This window comes from Salvelinus fontinalis, chromosome 6 (assembly GCF_029448725.1).
Source record: "Salvelinus fontinalis isolate EN_2023a chromosome 6, ASM2944872v1, whole genome shotgun sequence".
Taxonomy (NCBI): domain Eukaryota; kingdom Metazoa; phylum Chordata; class Actinopteri; order Salmoniformes; family Salmonidae; genus Salvelinus; species Salvelinus fontinalis.
Window position 1 is genome coordinate 26,576,465 of NC_074670.1, and position 18,980 is coordinate 26,595,444.

General features: G+C 44.3%; 1 protein-coding gene across 11 annotated transcripts in view; it reads left to right on the forward strand.

Moving 5' to 3' along the window:
- The first annotated feature begins 108 nt into the window (after positions 1 to 108).
- LOC129857490 (ras/Rap GTPase-activating protein SynGAP-like) overlaps positions 109 to 18,980 on the forward strand; it is a 110,559-nt gene continuing 91,687 nt past the window's right edge. For 7 of the 11 annotated variants that reach the window (XR_008759909.1, XM_055925809.1, XM_055925799.1 and 4 more), the window contains exon 1: positions 109 to 584. Coding sequence is in view for 9 of the 11 variants with exons in the window: in XM_055925809.1 (XP_055781784.1) it covers positions 563 to 584 (22 nt within the window). In the remaining 2 variants the exon portion in view is untranslated. Of the gene's footprint in view, positions 585 to 12,338; positions 12,544 to 18,980 lie in introns of all 11 variants that reach the window. The other 4 variants (XM_055925804.1, XM_055925805.1, XM_055925800.1 and 1 more) reach the window with 2 other exon arrangements.

Sequence of the window (18,980 nt, forward strand, 5' to 3'; positions counted from 1 at the left end):
GCCTACCACCAAAACGAGAGAGCTATAGCGAAGTGTAATGTAGTCTACCGCGTTATTGGCAGCAGCACCAATCGGTGTAGTGTGTTTGTGTGTGCGCACGTTTGTGTGTGACTGTGTGTGCGGTGGCGTGCGCGTTCGATAGCGGTAGAAGGGCCGTATTCAATAAGGCGATTTTAGCCATCATTGCTTCTTGAACTTCAAGGAGCAAACATGGAACATACAATGCATAGATAGGCTGTAGATAAAATGGAAAGCGCACACACGCGCGCACTCACTCATCCGCCCCCTTTCTCTCTCTCTCTCTCTCGTGTTTTCCCCCCACACCTCAATAACGGTGCGTGCGATATATTTGTGCATATATTTTTATTCACGGGGATACATTTTCAATGGCTTTCGGTGGTCGTGGATTATAATTTATATTTCTGAACAGCAGTGGAATATTGCCTACCATCGACTCCAATTGTGAATAGCGTATTCCTTATTTTTTGACTGGTGTGTGGTATTTTTGTTGCATGCCGAGAGACTGTCAAAACTCGAAGACCACGTTCAATGCCGTTGGAACATGTCCTATGTCCCCTTTCAAGGTAGGAGAACAATATTCCACTATTGCATCTCCCTCCCTCCCCCTCATCTCTCTCTCTCTCTCGCTCTCCATCATACAATACAGAATTTAGCAAAGGGGTGCGTTAACTCGGCGTAGTGAAAACACAGGCAGGTACAGCAAGAGGTAGTGTCTTCGAGATAGCTACCTACCTGGTTTTTATCACTGTGTGCCAGTCAATATGTCACTTTGCCTGTGCATGATGAGTAGGATAGTCCATCGCGTTGCAATGTGCTGAGGTGTACATGCCTGCTGGTATCACATTCTTGCAAGTCAATTTCCCTGTGTCCTTAGATCATGGTCACAGGCAGCCTACTGTATCTCCATGACACTATAACTTTGCCCCTCTAGTATTGAGTCATATCTATTCAATGTGTGCAGTAAGGAGCCTGAAGGGGTACTCATTTGCTTGTTTTGGAGACTCAATATTCAATGAGTTTGTAGTGGAGGAAAATGGTCCATGAAAGTGTATGTTCAAGTCAGTTCCCTTGGTATTGTGACACCTCAACCATGACTAATGCTGTGTGAACGTGAGTGCAACGTGAGCCGCTTCAATCATTCGGCCTTCAAATGCTTTGTTTGTGGTAATATATCTTGTTGATTGACTGTATGTGTAAAATGTTATGGTTACTTGAAAGTTTGGTGGGACTTTGAGAGATCCAAGGGTTGTATGGTACACTGAGTCCAGTCCCTATTACCAAAGTATCTCTGTACAGCAACTGCAAATCTTGTCTGAGGAGAATGTATGTGTGTGTGACAGAGAGAGAGAGAGGGGAAAGAGAGAGAGTGAGAGAAAGAGGTAAAGGGAGAGAGAGAGAGAGAGAGCGATAGAGAGAGGGGGTGGGGGGTGAAGGAGAGAGAGGGAGACTTGAGGCTGCTGAGTTGTGATGTCTTGTAACACCGGGTACAGTAAGGACACTGCTGTACTGCTGTGCTGGTTGTGCATTGACAAAGTTCAAACCCAACTCATGTTCAGCAGCCAATACATGAATGTCTTAAAGTGATCAGTCATTCAAAGAGAATGGCCAGTTCAATCTCTGTAATATGACGCTTTTGGACATCTTCTAACACATCCCATGCGGATACAGCCCAACAGCCTCTTGTGTGAGCACAGCAATAGAAGTTGGTTGCATAATATTGGTGAGATGTTACGCTACTGTATGCGAGCCCACTCTTCAGAGATCCCTGCAAGAAAAATGTGTGCACAGTAGTATAATACCTTCAAAACCCATGTCAATAGGAATGTACAGGCCATACTCTTTCCACTACAATAGATGGCCCCATTAACCTTTTAGATGTAACAGGTTTTCTGGGTAGAGGAGTCTGTGTTTGAATCTCCAGGTAATGTTATCAAAATTAAATCAGGTGATCAGTCACATCTTTTTTTACTTATGGCTGACTGAACAGTAGTTCCCTATAAGAACACTTGTTTTAGCTCTCCTTGACGAACACCATGACGAAATGCATCCGTTTTAAAGTTGTTAGACTGAAGCTGCCATAGAAATAATATAGTATTTTGTGTTTTACACCAATGTTTAAATGTAGGCATCCCAATACCATGATTACTCAAAAGTCATTAGGCCTATGTGAGTATCATATGGACATTTAATGTGAAGATAAGATACTGTAGGTCTCTCTCTTTCTCTCTGGCTGTCTCTTTCTCTGTCTGTCTGTCTGTCTGTCTGTCTGTCTGTCTGTCTGTCTCTCTCTCTCTCTCTCTCTCTCTCTCTCTCTCTCTCTCTCTCTCTCTCTCTCTCTCTCTCTCTCTCTCTCTCTCTCTCTCTCTCTCTCTCTCTCTCTCTCTCTCTCTCTCTCTCTCTCTCTCTCTCTCTCTCTCTCTCTCTCTCTCTCTCTCTCTCTCTCTCTCTCTCTGTCTCTCATGGTGCAGATGGACAGCATGGAGCACCAGCCAGCCACTGAGCCAACCCAGTCATGTCGATTTTACAGTAGTTTGATACAGCAGCTCTTGTCAAGCATGGGCATTCATTTTAAAGAGACAGTGCACCACCAATGCACTGACTGCAGCACTCCTCTCGTGTGACATAAGGGGCTGTCTTACACCCTCCGCCAATCGAGCTGTGCCAGGAACCATCATCTGTTAGGCTATTACTGTACTGTATGCTCGAGATCTACCGTGTGCGATGATCTGTCAGGGGAAAAGCTCATTCATTTTCCAATGGGTGTTGAGTACATTGGAGTTCTGTTTGCAGCGGATTGAAGTGTTATATAGAAGTAATTATAAAATCAGTAAATGATTCCACTCACTAGATACCATCTCGTCTGATGTCAATTCATTGTAGTGATCATGGCATTTTGTGAGTTAAAGTGCCTGCTTCGTGAAGTTGGGAATTCAAACACCAACTTCCCTCAAGACATGAAAAGTCAACATTCATGAACATCAAGCGTGACTATGCCTCAGCCTTTTTCAGCAACGCTAACAGCTAGCGTATACATGTAAGCAAAGACAGTGTTGTTCGGGATCCTCAAGGAAATATTGTATTCATAATTTTGTCCCACAGACGTAAAGTCAATCAAAGTTCAACTGCCCCTCATTTGCTTGTATCTGCATACTGTTTAGCGTATTCACGGCATAGTGCAGCGAACGTATGAATAAGCACAGGAGGTGGCGTAGAGCAGTTTGATGGCAAGATTATTTACGCATATTAACATTTACTGGCTGATGCTTTAAGGTCTTTGGTTTTGTACTAGGTCAACCAACAACTTGCCTTTATCATAAAAAGTGTTCATATTGCACCATAGACCATGATGCTATACGGCACAGCGAGATAGGGTCCAGATTGAAACATGTTCCAGGCCATAAAGTATCGTGCCTTGTGTTAGATAACCATGCTTAATTGAAAGTGTCCACTGCAGCATGTGTCATTCTGCCAAAGCACAGTATAAAATGTACACGGTTTATTACAGGGTATCACAGTGCTCCAATGTCCTTGATGGTTTCTGAGTGTGACATGATAAAGTGTCCTCTGGGTAGTGTCAGCAAAAATGTTATTTTGAGGGCTGCCAAATAAGCCATGTTGTCTGGGGGGAAGGACATGTTTGTTGTGGTTGAAAGACCTTAAAATGATATTGTAATAATGCTAATAGCAGTAGTCCAAAAATGAAATCAGACAAACTGAATGTTTTTTTGCTACTGTAGTTTGCTTGAGTACTGAGCGAGCGCATTAATTATAATACACACTATAATTCACATTTCCTGACTCAAATGAAGATCCTACATCTGCAGTCTATGGATATAGGACCATGTCAGGGAACTCTCTCCCCTTTGAACAGTTCTAGTACAGTGAGTTCAGGCATGCCGCTAAGCCTCTGTCCACGGCTCCACTCCCTCACTATCTTTCTGTTCTACAGCAGTACTGATTGAACCTGGTGGTGAAAAGGCCCAGACATACCCCATCCGCTAAGAGCCTTACTGCTGATTCTGAGGAAATCTACATATGGAACCCATCAGAAATGAGTAGCTAGGAGAAATGGTTGCTTAGTGCAGACCACACTATGAGAGGGGGCCTCACTTATTCAATTCCCCTGCAAAGCCTGGAGCCCAATGACTCAATGAGTTTGTGTTTAAAGGATGCTCGTCTTTTGATTGATCCTGTCAGGATTCACTCATGGCAAAAGGTCAGGATGAGCTATCTCCTCTCCTAAGCCAATCAGAGGGCTGCCAATCCGGGATAATGGTTGGCTCACAGGCCTTCCAGACATTATGTCATTGGATCCCACGGATTCTCATGATGCACAGACAGGTTGTGCCTTCAGATCTGGAGATATTCAACAACTTACTGTACATATGTCACTATATTAGTAATAGAAAAAATAATATGAGTCATGGAGTCAGAATGGAGCAGTTAGTGATGTTTGTAGGGACGATTGAATGACAAAAAGCTGATTATAACTAAAAACAGCAGGTTTCACTTGCAGATGTATCATTAAAAAATAACATTTAGTTGTTAAAGGTGTGATGTTAGTTTGTAATGTACAGGTAGGATCTTAATTTGATCAGCCTGTTGCAGGAGAACGTTCCTGCAATACAGGACATGTCAAGCTTGTAGTGTATTTGAGGTTTAAAAATGTATTTGTAATTTCCACTTAGAAATCTCAGACTTGATTTTCCCTTACGAAAAATGCATCAACCCCTACAAAAATGTCCATTAATTATAATCCACATCATTCAAATTTCCAGCTGCTGCAAGATTATTTTCCTGCTGTAGCAAACTGGCTCAAATGAAGATCCTACATCTGTAAGATGAAACATTACTTTTATGTTTTTGGTTTATACCCATACTGTACATTAATATTATTTATATGCAATTAAATTATTTGCACAGTATAGGGCTTTTTCAAACAACCCTTTCTGACCCTTTTCCATCAAAGTATCTAAAATAAATGTCCTGTGAGAGCTTTCGGGAGAGTCTGAGTTCCACACCGTGTCATTTGAGATGCTGATAGTACAGCCTGTGATAAGTGCCCCCTAAAATAACAGATTATTAAAACACTACTGTGGTGCCTCAAGCAGGATTACAAATTGGAGATTTGGGCTCACAAAGATAATGTTCACTGAAGCCTTCTATGTACCTGGGATCCAGAGTTACAATGAGAACCAAGAGATATTGCACTGTTGGGTAGATAATCAGTCACCTGTTGTGATGTTCAGTCCCAGACATTTGAAGTCTATTTTCAGTGTTATGTGTACATTTCACACTTTTTTTGTAAGTCAAGGGGGTAACACTTGATGTAGGATGTCATAATGTATAGATTGCATACATATTATACCCAGTTGTAATAATGATGTGGTGGTCAAATCAGGCCATGACAGTAGCGGATAACCTCACATTACTCATTGATATACTATAGAACTTGACATTTGAATGTTAGTTTGTTTTCTGATATGGCGTAACGTTTAGGAGAGCTACAGTAGCCAGTCATGACATCATAATGTGCTGACAGGACTTTACAGACATCTTATTACAGTGTTATAAAGGCAGACGGCTAATTCAAATGTGCTCTCAAACCATCAATACCATGCTAGCGATGGGCTAATTCATCCCTCCTCTCTTGTGACGCTAATAGGCGGCTGATATATGCAGTGTGCACTTTTACTGAAGGTGGTGAGAAAAGAGGACCGGATTGTCACGGGATGTACCTCCCATTCACTTCAGATGCACAGATACTGCAAAGAAGAATGGTGCATTTTAATTAGCTGTAATCAAATACACTGATATGCTGATGCTCAACAACGGGGCCATTGGACCCTGACATTTCAGAGTAGTCTATTACCATTTTAAAGTGTCTCACTATTACACATTTAGGGGAGTGTCTCTACTTCAGAAAAAGATTTGTCATTTTACAAGGCTCACAAGAATGTGCGCGTGTGTGTGCCGTGCATGTGCCGTGCATGCTTTTGTGTGTGTGTGTGTGTGTGTGTGTGTGTGTGTGTGTGTGCGCGCGTGTTTGTGAGTGTGCTTGTGTACAGATGTAGGATGTTAATTTGATCACCCTGTTGCAGGAGCACTTGTAGTGTATTTGAGGTAAAAAGTCTTCTGAAAAAGTGGAAATTACAAACTTGATTTTCCCTTACGGAAAATGTATCAACCCATTCAATATTGTCCATTGATTATAATCCACATAATAATCCACATTTCCTGTCGCTGCAGGATTATTTTCCTGCTGTAGCAAACTGGCTCAAATTAAGATCCTACACATGTGGGTATGTGTGTTTGTTTGTGCGTGTGCGCGCGCGTGTGTGTGCGTGTGTGTGTGAGAGAGAGAGTCTGTGTGTGTTTTTATTTGAGTGATTAACTTCTACTCTGAAGATCTCATAAAGGTTAGCAGGCTCACTCTGCATGCCTGTTGCTATATTTAGCATCTCATCTGCACCACATTTGAATCTTCACCACACAAAATATAAGTGCATTTCAACTGTATTTGCTGGCATTCATGCAATGTTTAAGTGATATGCCCTTTTGTTATTTCAAATAATGAATCATCTAAATTGGAGTGGATTGTTGAGAGAGACTGGAAATGCAATCCAATTTCTAGTGTTTTTTATGTAAGTTTTCTTTTCAGGAGGAAAGCTCCTGTCCTAGTGGTTTTCAGAGAGCCTATCTTGCAGTTGTTGCTCTGTTTGGCATTTCAATGTGGAGTTGAGTTGCTCTGTATGAGAGTGGAGATGATGGCAGAACATCCTGATTTCTTTGATCAGAGGCAGAGTCGAACTGGTAGAAATGGACTGCTGGGAGAGGAAGGTGTGAGACACCTAAGAAACACTTTTAATTGTAGCTTCTCGCTTCAATGCCATGTTCGAGGTCTCCTTTCCTCCATGAAGATACTACACTGGAATTCACACTCACTTTAACCACAGAACTGGCTTCAAAGTGTCTCAGTTTGTTTGACCTAGCAAGTGGTGAGTGTTCATATTAGCTAGGGGTGAAAAGTTGACTGAGATTGTGTTGACCAAGCAAGCGGGATTGAGATGAAGAACATGACACACAGGGTTATATGGACTGAACAAAAATATAAAACACAATATGTAAAGTGTTGGTCCCATGTTTCATGAGCTGAAATATACATTTTCATACGCACAAAAGCGTATGTAATTTCTCTATAATTTTGTGCACATATTTGTTTGCATCCCTGTTAGTGAGCATTTCTCCTTTGAGAGAAAAAATACTTATTTTCCACCATAATTTGCAAATAAATTCATTAAAAATCCTACAATGTGATTTTCTGGATTTTTTTCCCTCATTTTGTCTCTCATAGTTGAAGTGTACCTATGATGGAAATTACAGGCCTCTCTCGTCTTTTTAAGTGGGAGAACTTGCACAATTGGTGGCTGACTAAATACTTTTTTGCCCCACTGTATCTGTATTCCCAGTTATGTGAATTCCGTAGATTAGGACCAATACATTTTTTTCAATTGATTGTTGCATGTTGCATTTATATTATTGTTCAGTACAGGTTCCTTTCTAGGTTAAAGTATAATGGCCTTACCATCATTCCACACTGCCATTGACTATACACAGTCGCTTTCCACTGACATGTGGTGCTGAACATCAGAAAACCGATTCAGTCGCTGTCCACTTCAGTGGTGCTGAATGCAGAGGTAGAGTATCAGTGCTCTACAACAGCTTTGCTGTCAAAACAAGTTTTGTTTATTTGGTTCTACAGTTGACCTTTTTCACATGAGAGAGTAAAAAAGAGAGAAAGCACACACAACTATATATTTGTGAAACTTGATCAGAGTTATAGATACAGTTAAATTACACTCATTTTGTAGACCTTGGGCATGCATGTGGCACAAGGGACTTTAACAACGATAAAAAACATCTTGTTTAGTTGATTGAAGTTGCAGTCATGGTGACCAGATACAGATCTAAATGATGTTTTGGGGGGAATATACAATTGAGATCAGTTATCCAAGTCACTAGTTTTATGAATGGAAAATAATGTTAGTTGTTGAATGAGACAGAGGGAGACTACTTTACTGAGCAAAAAGTCATTTATTTGGCATGCATTTGATCAGATACACAAGTTTATCTTGTCTGCTCAAGTCCTCTTTCTTGTCCTTTCAGATCAGTAGCTTCTGTACGGCTACTGTCACCCAGACAGCAAATGTGTCACCACATGACCACCGATACCATGATGACACAGGAAGTTGTATAACCGTTTGTGTCGATTGAGCGATCTGATTGATTCAGTCAGGGGAAGGGGTTGTGTAAGGTAATTGGGGTGATGATGATGTCATTGCTCCCTCTGAATGTAGGAACATTTGAACATGCGGAGAAAGATGAGGAGAATACACAAAAATAGGAAAAGCTGACTTACATAGTTAATGAAGGTATTGCAGTATTTATAACTGAAACAGACAGTTCACACACATAGTGGTCTTGGACGCCCAAGTACAATTTTAATGTATTTGTTTTAGTGCAACAAGGGATGAGATAACATGCGGTAACATGCACAGACACGTTTAAGAGGGTCTGGGACTCAGTTAGGGTTTGTCTTACTATCTCATCCCTTACACTTCTCATTTGAAACCTAATTCAATGTAATATATTAATAAATAGAATCTGGCAGTAGGGGCTGCTCTGTTCTGGTAGCCTGCTGCTGGTAGATCCTGTTGAGATTAGGACGTTTTTTTGCCATGGAAGGCATATGTCCATTCATGTTAATGTGTTAGCGTGTGCACTGTAGAAAACACTGAGGTGAGCTCTGTGCAGTTGCTTAATTCAGGGGGTTTCAAACTAGGGTCCTCGGAGGTGCTGCAGGGGGTCTGCGATTTTTATATATATATTTTTGGGTGAAAATACTTTTGGGGATTTTTTTATGTGATTTCTTTTTTTGCTAGCTGCAACAGAATACCATCGTGTATACCAATTTTATGTTTCTGTGTCCAGTCTGAAAAAGTTCAACGACTGGAAGTCTACAGGAACAGTTAGCATGCTAGCTGTTCCTGTTCATCCGACTCTGGGAAAGTATATAAAAGGCTTCATTGCCAAAATCTCAAACTATCCTTTTAATATGGAGGAAATTACAGTCTGTCTAAGTGGTAATTTATTGGATAGAAAAGCAGTTTCAGTGTCAACTTAAATGACCAAAACAAGATAGAAAGCATGCAGAAAAGATATTGAACTATATACATTGAGTGTACAAAACATTAGGAACCCTTTGCCCTCAGAACAGTCTTAATTCGTCGGGGCGTGGGCTATGCAAGGTGTTGAAAGCGTTCCACAGGGATGCTGGCCCATGTTGACCCCAATGCTTCCCACACAGTTGTGTCAAGTTGACTGGATGTCCTTTGGGTGGTGGGCTATTCTTGAAACACACGGGAAAACTGGTGCACCTGGCACCTATTACCATACACACGTTCAAAGGAACTTAAATCTTTTGTCTTGCCCATTCAACCTCTGAATGGCACAGTTACACAATCCATTTCTTAATTGTCTCAAGGCTTAAAAATCTTTCTTAATAATCATGAACTTCACTCAGTACCAGAACATTTCAGCCAAAATCCTGATTGCCTCTGCCAGGAGGCTGAAACTTGGCCGCAATTGGATTTTCCAGCAAGTGGATCTTACAGCAAGACAATAACCCCAAGAACACATCAAAATCAAATTGTTAATTGACCACCAAATCAACATTTTGCAATGGCCATCTTTGTCTCCGGACATGACCCTCATTGAAAACCTGTGGTTTGAATTGAAGAGAGCAGTCCATGAGCACAGACGAACGATATCAAGGATCTGGAAAGATTCTGTATTGAGGAGAGGTCTAAAATCCCTCCCAATGTGTTCGCCAATCTCATAAATCATTTTTGAAAAATGCATTGCGTTATCCTCGCAAGGTGAGGTATTGAAAGGTATAGAAAAACAGGGGTGTCGATAATTTGACCCCTACCTTTTTGAGATTGTTTTTTATTACTTGTTAAACAAAATATATTTCTCTGAACAACTGTATTAGTATAAAACAATATAATTTCCCTTTTCAGTATTTTAGTTATTTATTTAATACAGTCATTTTTGCTCATCTTCATCAAGGGTGTCAATCATTTCAGACCCCACTGAACATGACAGACATCTTGGTGATGAAGTGAAAGCAGAAAACCCATAACTAAATTCCATTTAGATGGTCTCTGTTGATTCCTACTCAGACATCATTGCGTTGATCTGTCAAAATCAAGGAGGCAAAACGGTGCCATGAAATGCCCCAGATACCTCTGATCCAAGACACCTCTGGCTTTTTCTCAATCAGAAGGTTCTTTCATAATTCCACCCAGGGCAACACAGGGCCTCCCAGTCAGACTCCCCGTCACTCCTCTGTTTGTCAGACGAGATGAGTTAAGCTGTGTAGGAGTTTGACAGATTGCCATTTTGGGTAATATAACAATGACACAGTTCTTAGTCTATCTCTGGATTGAGGACAGATCACTATAATTATTATTTATCTCTGAGGACCAAAGGCTTGACCTGCTTTCTCTCAGTGGAGCACCCCTCACATGGTGACATAAGACAGGATATGCAAACAGAGAGACAGAGAGAGACGGGAGAACACAACATGATAGATGATAGACGTGTGGAAATAAATACAGCAGCATTGTTACCTGTGAATGTGGATCACTGTGGTTTTGCATTCACAGTAATTCTCAAACACACACACACACACACACACACACACACACACACACACACACACACACACACACACACACACACACACACACACACACACACACACACACACACACACACACACACACACACACACACACACACACACACACACACACACACAGAGAGAGGCCTGTGCGGTGTCAGTGTAGTGCGGACCTCTGTGTTCACCTCTACATGAAGTCCCATTCATGTATATTTTCTCTATACTCAGCACATTGAATATCACCTTCACACAGGTTGACAGGGCAGAACAGCACATCACCATGAAGGGTTAGCAGACAAAGCAATCCTGCATCTCATTTTCTATAGATGTTGTTCAAGCCTAAGTAAAGAGAGTTTTGCAGCACAACTTGGGGGATTGCTGTGTAGCCCCATGGAATAGTCAAGTGAAGGGAAAGGAGAGAGAGAGAGAGTGATACTGTACACTCTAATAAGCCAACCCAACTCTGCTACTGGCAGTGCAGTCATTCCACCCTACTGCTCTAGCCTCCTGGAGGAGGGACAGGAATGGAGAGAGAGAGAGTGTTGTGTGGCAGATAGTGAGAGAGACGGCGGTAACGAGAGGCAGGGAGAAGAGCGTGAGAGAAGTGAAAGGGAGACGGGTAGAGTGAGAGAAGGGGGACAGTAGGAGATACAGTACATGTGTGAGAGAGAGTGAGGAAGCGAGAGGAAGCGAGAGAGAGAAATGGGCTGTGGGAGTGGGGGACTGAGAGACAGATATGTGGAAGGGAGAGGAGAGCGATAGATGGTGGGGAGATGGAGGGAGGCTACCAGGGAGTTTGTGGGAAAGTTTAATTTTATTTTGATTCATAGTAGGATGATCGGAACATTGATTTCACCTTTAAATATTATAATTTGATTTTATTATCGCCATATATTCAAGCAGACGGCTTCCTTATAAATATATAGATCTTGTTTCCTCATCTTATGTTGTCTTACAGTAACAGTATTGAACGTTTTGGACTGTGGTATCTGTTGATGTATTTTACACAGCCGTGTAAGGAATAATTTAGTATTGTTCACCACCAACATATGTCTATAGTGTATAGATAGATAGATGGACAGAAAAGATGTGCGCGTGCGCATCAGAGAGAGAGAGAGAGAGCGAGAGGGAGGGAGGAACAAGTCCGTTTTTCATGGATGGCTGGGTTGCTATGGGAACAGGATGTGGGCTCCCTTTTCCCAAAAAAAAGTCTCCTCCTTCCCTTTTTCCCTCTCTCATCACTTCATTTATCTCTCTCCTTCTTCTCAGCATCCCCAGTTCTTCACCTCTCCTCTCTTCCTATCCCCAGCTCATCCCATCGCTTACCTCCTCTCCCCCTTCTTTCTATCTCTCCTATCATCCATCCTTCCCTCCTCCCACTCATTTTCTCTCTGTCTACTCCTCTCTCCCCCTGTCCATCTCTTTCCCTGCTGTCTCCCCTCTTCCACTATTCTCCCTCTCAATCTTTCCCTATCCCTCCATCTCTTCCTCACTTTCTCCTTGTCTCTGATCATCTGTCTCTTTAACACTCACTTATATTCTATTCTTTTCTCGGTTGTCATGGCAATAGGCTGGGGGTGTGAGGGAGAGAGCGCGAGCGAGCAAGAGTGGGTGTTTCGGAAGTGACATCTCTTGGGCAGTAACCTTGTTTCCTGTGTGTGGAGTTGGGGGCGGATTCACACGTAAAGTGCAGCAACAGTGACGCCGTGTGGACAAATACGTGGTAGTGGGGAGCCCTGCTGTGCCAGACAAGGGCTGACTGAATGATCTGATAGGTGAGAATACACACACACCCCCACACACACACACACACCCACACCCACACCCACACACACCACACCACACCACACCACACCACACCACACACACACACCACACACACACACACACACACACACACACACACACACACACACACACACACACACACACACACACACACACACACACACACACACACACACACACACACACACACACACAGGCCTGTGCGGTGTCAGTGTAGTGCAGACCTCTGTGTTCACCTCTTCCTTGAGGCCAATTGTGACTCATCCCTGACATTTGACGTCTCTCATGACACTGATGGCCATGTACTAAATGCCCCGAATCAGCGTATTAAAGAACACCATTGCGGGCCAGTGTATATTTTCATAATTACATCAAATCTGGGCAATAAATTCAAAAGCATTCATAGAGTATGGAATGGTGGATACCCCTATTGATTCCGAAAGATGTGATATAGAAGCTACGTGGGCACCAAATAACTTATAAAATGTGTACATACTGTACAGTACATTGTGCTTCCTTCCCTTGAAAGTAGCCAACAAGGCCATGCTGGCGTTGGTACGTTGCCCGACCTGGACGGCCTGAGGATATTGCATGTTTATTTTTAGCTCTGCTTTAGAGCTTAGTGATGTGTATAAATTAACATTACCCCTGTTGGGCTCAGTAATGACAACGTTGAATAAAGCTGTCCAGTCATCTGATGGCTGCTCTGCTCCTTGGCAAACTGCAAAGGTAGGCAGGAAAGCATGGCGTTACGTGCCCACAGAGAGAGACCTCAGCACATTCTGAGAGCGTTACCAAGAGAACGCGAATACAGTGTTTTTTATATTTAGAACACAGAACTAGCCCACCTAGATTGGACCGCACCCACCGCATGCACCATACCCTACATGCATTTTAGCTTCTACTCATTGAAATTCCCTCCAAGGTTTTTCAGATGATGAGGCATGAAGGTGGAGGTACAGATTGTAGCTGGAGCACATATTGTGGGTATGATTCACTGATATCCCCAGTGGATCCACAACATGGTGACTTTCATTAGGTATGCTGCTGTAGGTCTAGAACGTTTAGTGTCAAAGACTTTCTCTCTCCTTGTCCAACGTGTCTCTGAAAGAGGGGAACTAGTGTCACACTCATATTTTGGGATTCCTGGGCCTTGGAATTTAGGCTATATGTTGTCTGTGGTAATGATGATGGTGTTTGGGGGCTCCTGAGTGGCGCAGTGGTCTAAGACACTGCATCTCAGTGCATCCGGCCATGATTGGGAGTCCCATAGGGTGTTGATACAATTGGCCCAGGGTCGTCTGGGTTTGGCTGGGGTAGGCCGTCATTGTAAATAAGAATTTGTTCTTAACTGACTTGCCTAGTTAAATAAAGGTTCAATAAAATTAAGATAATCATAATGATGATTGAATTGATATACTGTAGTCGTCTCAATACTCTAAACTTTTCTTTCCACATTAAAACATTGATATTGTGAATGTAAAAAGTAACACTTCAACTGCGAAACAAGTAAACATCCATGTACAAGGAGGTACATCATTCTAGCTGTAGGACAAGATGATATGGTCTGTACATTTTTCTCCATGCCATTCTCAGAGATGATAAAGATTTTTTTAAATATATACTGTATATATACAGTACCAGTCAAAAGTTTGAACACACCTACTCATTCAAGGGTTTTTCTTTATTTTTACTATTTTCTACATTGTAGAATAATATGAACTATGAAATAACACATATGGAATCATGTAGTAACCAAAGAAGTGTTAAACAATTCAAAAGTAGAAACCCTTTGCCTTCATGACGCTTTGCACACTCTTCTCTTGGCATTCTCTCAACCAGCATGAGGAATTTTTTTCCAACAGTCCTGAAGGAGTTCCCACATATGCTGAGCACTTGTTGGCTGCTTTTCCTTCACTGTGCGGTCCAACTCATCCCAAACCATCTCAATTGGGTTGAGGTCGGGTGATTGTGGAGACCAGGTCATCTGATGCAGCACTCGATCACTCTCCTTCGTGGTCAAATAGCCGTTACACAGCCTGGAGGTTTGTTGGGTCATAGTCCTGTTGAAAAGCAAATGAAAGTCCCACTAAGCCCAAACCAGATGGGATGGCGTATTGCTGCAAAATGCTGTGGTAGCCATGCTGGTTAAATGTGCCTTGAATTCTGAATAAATCACAGACAGTGTCACCAGCAAAGCACCCCCACACCATCACACCTCCTCCTCCATGCTTCACGGTGGGAATCACACATGTGCAGATCATCTGTTCACCTACTCTACGTCTCACAAAGACACGGCGGTTGGAACCAAAAATCTCAAATTTGGACTCATCAGACCAAAGGACAGATTTCCACCAGTCTAATGTCCATTGCTTGTGTTTCTTGGCCCAAGCAAGTCTCTTCATCTTATTGGTGTCCTTTAGAAGTGATTTCTTTGCAGCAATTTGACCATGAAGGCCTGATTCACACAGTCTCCTTTGAACAGTTGATGTTGAGATGTGTCTGTTACTTGAACTCTGTGAAGCATTTATTGGGCTGCAATCTGGTAACTCTCATGAACTTATCCTCTGCAGCAGAGGTAACTCTGGGTCTTCCTTTCCTCATGAGAGCCAGTTTCATCATAGCACTTAATGGTTTTTACAACTGCACTTGAAGTAACTTTTCGAAGTTCTTGAAATTTTCCGCATTGACTGACCTTCATGTCTTAAAGTAATGATGTACTGTTCATTTCTCTTTCCTTATTTCAGCTGTTGTAACGTCCTGACCAGAGTTCTTATGTGTTTGGCTTGTTTGGTGTTGGTCAGGACGTGAGCTGGGTGGGAATTCTATGTTGTGTGTCTAGTTCGTCTGTTTCTGTGTCCAGCCTAATATGGTTCTCAATCAGAGGCAGCTGTCAATCGTTGTCCCTGATTGAGAATCATATATAGGTGGCTTGTTTTGTGTTGGGGATTGTGGGTGGTTGTTTCCTGTCTCTGTGTGTGTGTTCTGCACCAGATGGGTCTGTATCGGTTTGCCACTTTTGTTATTTTGTATTTGTTTAGTGTTCACAGTAGTTGTTGTTAATTAAACATGTTGAGCACTGGCTACGCTGCGCGTTGGTCCGATCCCTGTTTCACCCCCTCTTCTAGTGAAGAGAGGGAAGGCCGCCATACAGAACCACCCAAAGAGTAGTGTGGCGAAGTCAGGTAGGAGACCTGCGCCCACTTCCCATGCTTACCGTGGAGAGCGGGAGTACGGGCAGACACCATGTTATGCGGAAGCGCGCACGGTCTCTCCTGTACGTGTGCATAGCCCGGTGCGGGTTATTCCACCTCCCCGCACTGGCCGGGCTAGATTGAGCATTGAGCCAAGTGCCATGAAGCCGGCTCTACATATCTGGCCTCCAGTACGTCTCCTCGGGCCGGTGTACATGGCACCAGCCTTACGCATGGTGTCCCCGGTTCGCCAACACAGCCCAGTGCGGGTTATTCCACCTCCCCGCATTGGTCGGGCTACGGGGAGCATTCAACCAGGTAAGGATGGTCAGGCTCAGTGCTCAAGGGAGCCAGTACACCTGCACGGTCCGGTATATCCGGCGCCACCTTCCCGCCCCAGCCCAGTACCACCAGTGCCAACACCACGCACCAGGCTTCCTGTGCGTCTCCAGAGCCCTGTTCCTCCTCCACGCACTAGCCCTATGGTGCGTGTCTCCAGCCCGGTACCACCAGTTCCGGCACCACGCACCAAGCCTCCTGTGCGTCTCCAGAGCCCTGTACGCACTGTTCCTTCTCCCCACACTCGCCCTGAGGTGCGTGCCCTCAGCCCGGTACCACCAGTGCCGGTACCACGCACCAGGCCTATAGTGCGCTTTGAGAATTCAGTGTGCCCTGTTCCTGCTCCCCGCACTAGCCTTGAGGTGCGTGTCTCCAGTCCGGTACCGCCAGTTCCGGCACCACGCACCAGGCCTACTGTGCGCCTCAGCAGGTCAGAGTCGGCCGTCTGCCCAACGCCGCCTGCACTGCTCGTCTGCCCAACGCCACCTGCACTGCTCGTCTGCTCAACGCCACCTGCACTGCTTGCCTGCCCAGCGCCGTCTGAGCCATCCGTCTGCCCAGCGCCGTCTGAGCGGCCTGCCTGCCCAGCGCCATCTGAGCCATCCGTCTACCCAGCGCCATCTGAGCCATCCATCTGCTCAGCGCCATCTGAGCCTTCCGTCTGCCCAGCGCCATCTGAGCCATCCGTCTGCCCAGCGCCATCTGAGCCATCCGTCTGCCCAGCGCCATCTGAGCCGCCTGTCTGTCCCGAGCCGTCAGAGCCGCCCGTCTGTCCCGAGCCGTCAGAGCCGTTCGTCAGTCAGGAGCCGCTAGAGCCGTCAGTCAGTCAGGAGCCGCTAGAGCCGTCTGTCAGTCAGGAGCTGCCAGAGCCGCCAGCCAGTTAGGAGCTGCCAGAGCCACCAGCCAGTCAGGAGCTGCCCTCCAGTCATGAGCTGCCCTCCAGTCATGAGCTGCCTTCCAGTCATGAGCTGCCCTACAGTCATGAGCTGCCCTACAGTCATGAGCTGCCCTACAGTCAGGAGCTGCCCGCCAGTCAGGAGCTGCCCGCCAGTCATGAGCTGCCCGCCAGTCATGAGCTGCCCTCCAGTCATGAGCTGCCCTCCAGTCATGAGCTGCCCTCCAGTCATGAGCTGCCCTCCAGTCATGAGCTGCCCTCCAGTCATGAGCTGCCCTCCAGTCATGAGCTGCCCTACAGTCATGAGCTGCCCTACAGTCATGAGCTGCCACTCAGTCCGGAGCTGCCACTCTGTCCTGAGCTACCTCTCTGTCCTGAGCTACCTCTCTGTCCTGAGCTACCTCTCTGTCCTGAGCTACTTCTCTGTCCTGAGCTACCTCCTAAATCATGTGGGGGCCTTGGGGAGGATTCTTAGGCCAAGGTCGTGGGCGAGGGTCGCCACTCAAAGGACGCTAAGGAGGGGGACAAAGACAGTGGTGGAGTGGTGTCCTCGTCCTGCGCCGGAGCCGCCACCGCGGACAGATGCCCACCCAGACCCTCCTCTTGAGTTTTAGGGGTGCTTTCGGAGTCCGCACCTCAGGAGGGGGGTACTGTAACGTCCTGACCAGAGTTCTTATGTGTTTGGCTTGTTTAGTGTTGGTCAGGACGTGAGCTGGGTGGGAATTCTATGTTGTGTGTCTAGTTCGTCTGTTTCTGTGTCCAGCCTAATATGGTTCTCAATCAGAGGCAGCAGTCAATCGTTGTCCCTGATTCAGAATCATATATAGGTGGCTTGTTTTGTGTTGGGGATTGTGGGTGGTTGTTTCCTGTCTCTGTGTTTGTGTTCTGGCTACGCTGCGTGTTGGTCCGATCCCTGTTTCACCCCCTCTTCTAGTGAAGAGAGGGAAGGCCGCCGTTACAGCTGTTCTTCCCATAATATGGACTTGGTCTTTTACCAAGTAGGGCTATTTTCTGTATACCACCCCTACCCTGTCACAACACAACTGATTGTCTCAAACGCATTAAGAAGGAAATGAATTCAACAAATTAACTTTTAACAAGGCACACCTGTTAATTGAAATGCATTCCAGGTGACTAGCTCATGAAGCTGGTTGAGAGAATTCCAAGAGGCTGCAAAGCTCTCATTAAGGCAATGGTGGCTACTTTGATGAATCTCAAATATAAAGTATATTTTTTGCTTACTACATGATTCCATATGTGTATTTCATAGTTTGGATGCCTTCACTATTATTCTACAATGTAGAAAATAGTAAAAATAAAGAATACCATGGAATGCGTTGTGTCCAAACCTTTGACTGGTACTGTATATAAAGATCCCTCCATGCCCTGGCCTATATTCATGGCCTAGATTTTGTGATTTGGTCAAATTCTTAATGATATGTGAGTGTATATGAAAACCCCTAGGGGGCTCAGTCACAATAACCACAGTGACTGTGAGTCCATGATTGAAAAGTGACTTAGAGGATGAAATCAGGGTTATGTAATCTCTCTTCATATTGTACGGTGAATCATACCTTGGATTCTACCACTGTGATCCCCTTAATAAGCTTTGCTTATTTAGCAACTCATTTATAATTCAAGGGCAGCTTTTTTCATAATTAAACTTGAATATAAAACAAACTCAGCTGCATTCGCTACAATTAGACAGATTGCCTTTTGTGCTTGGCTTCCTACTTGGGGGGATACAAGCATTGTGATTACAGTGAATATTTGAGAAAGCTTTTATTTTAAAATAAAGGTTCTGACAGGGTTGAAGTAGGCCTATTTTCAGGGTCGGAGTGGCTCTCTTTTTGGCATAGTGTCAAATGGACAGCATGGTCCGCTGCTGTGAGTGTGCCGATGGTGCTGTGTGTCAGCCGAGTCAGGGCCTGTTACATCATTCAACCTGCAGGGGCCTTTCCTTTCTCAAACATGCGGAAATGCGCACGGGTTAAAG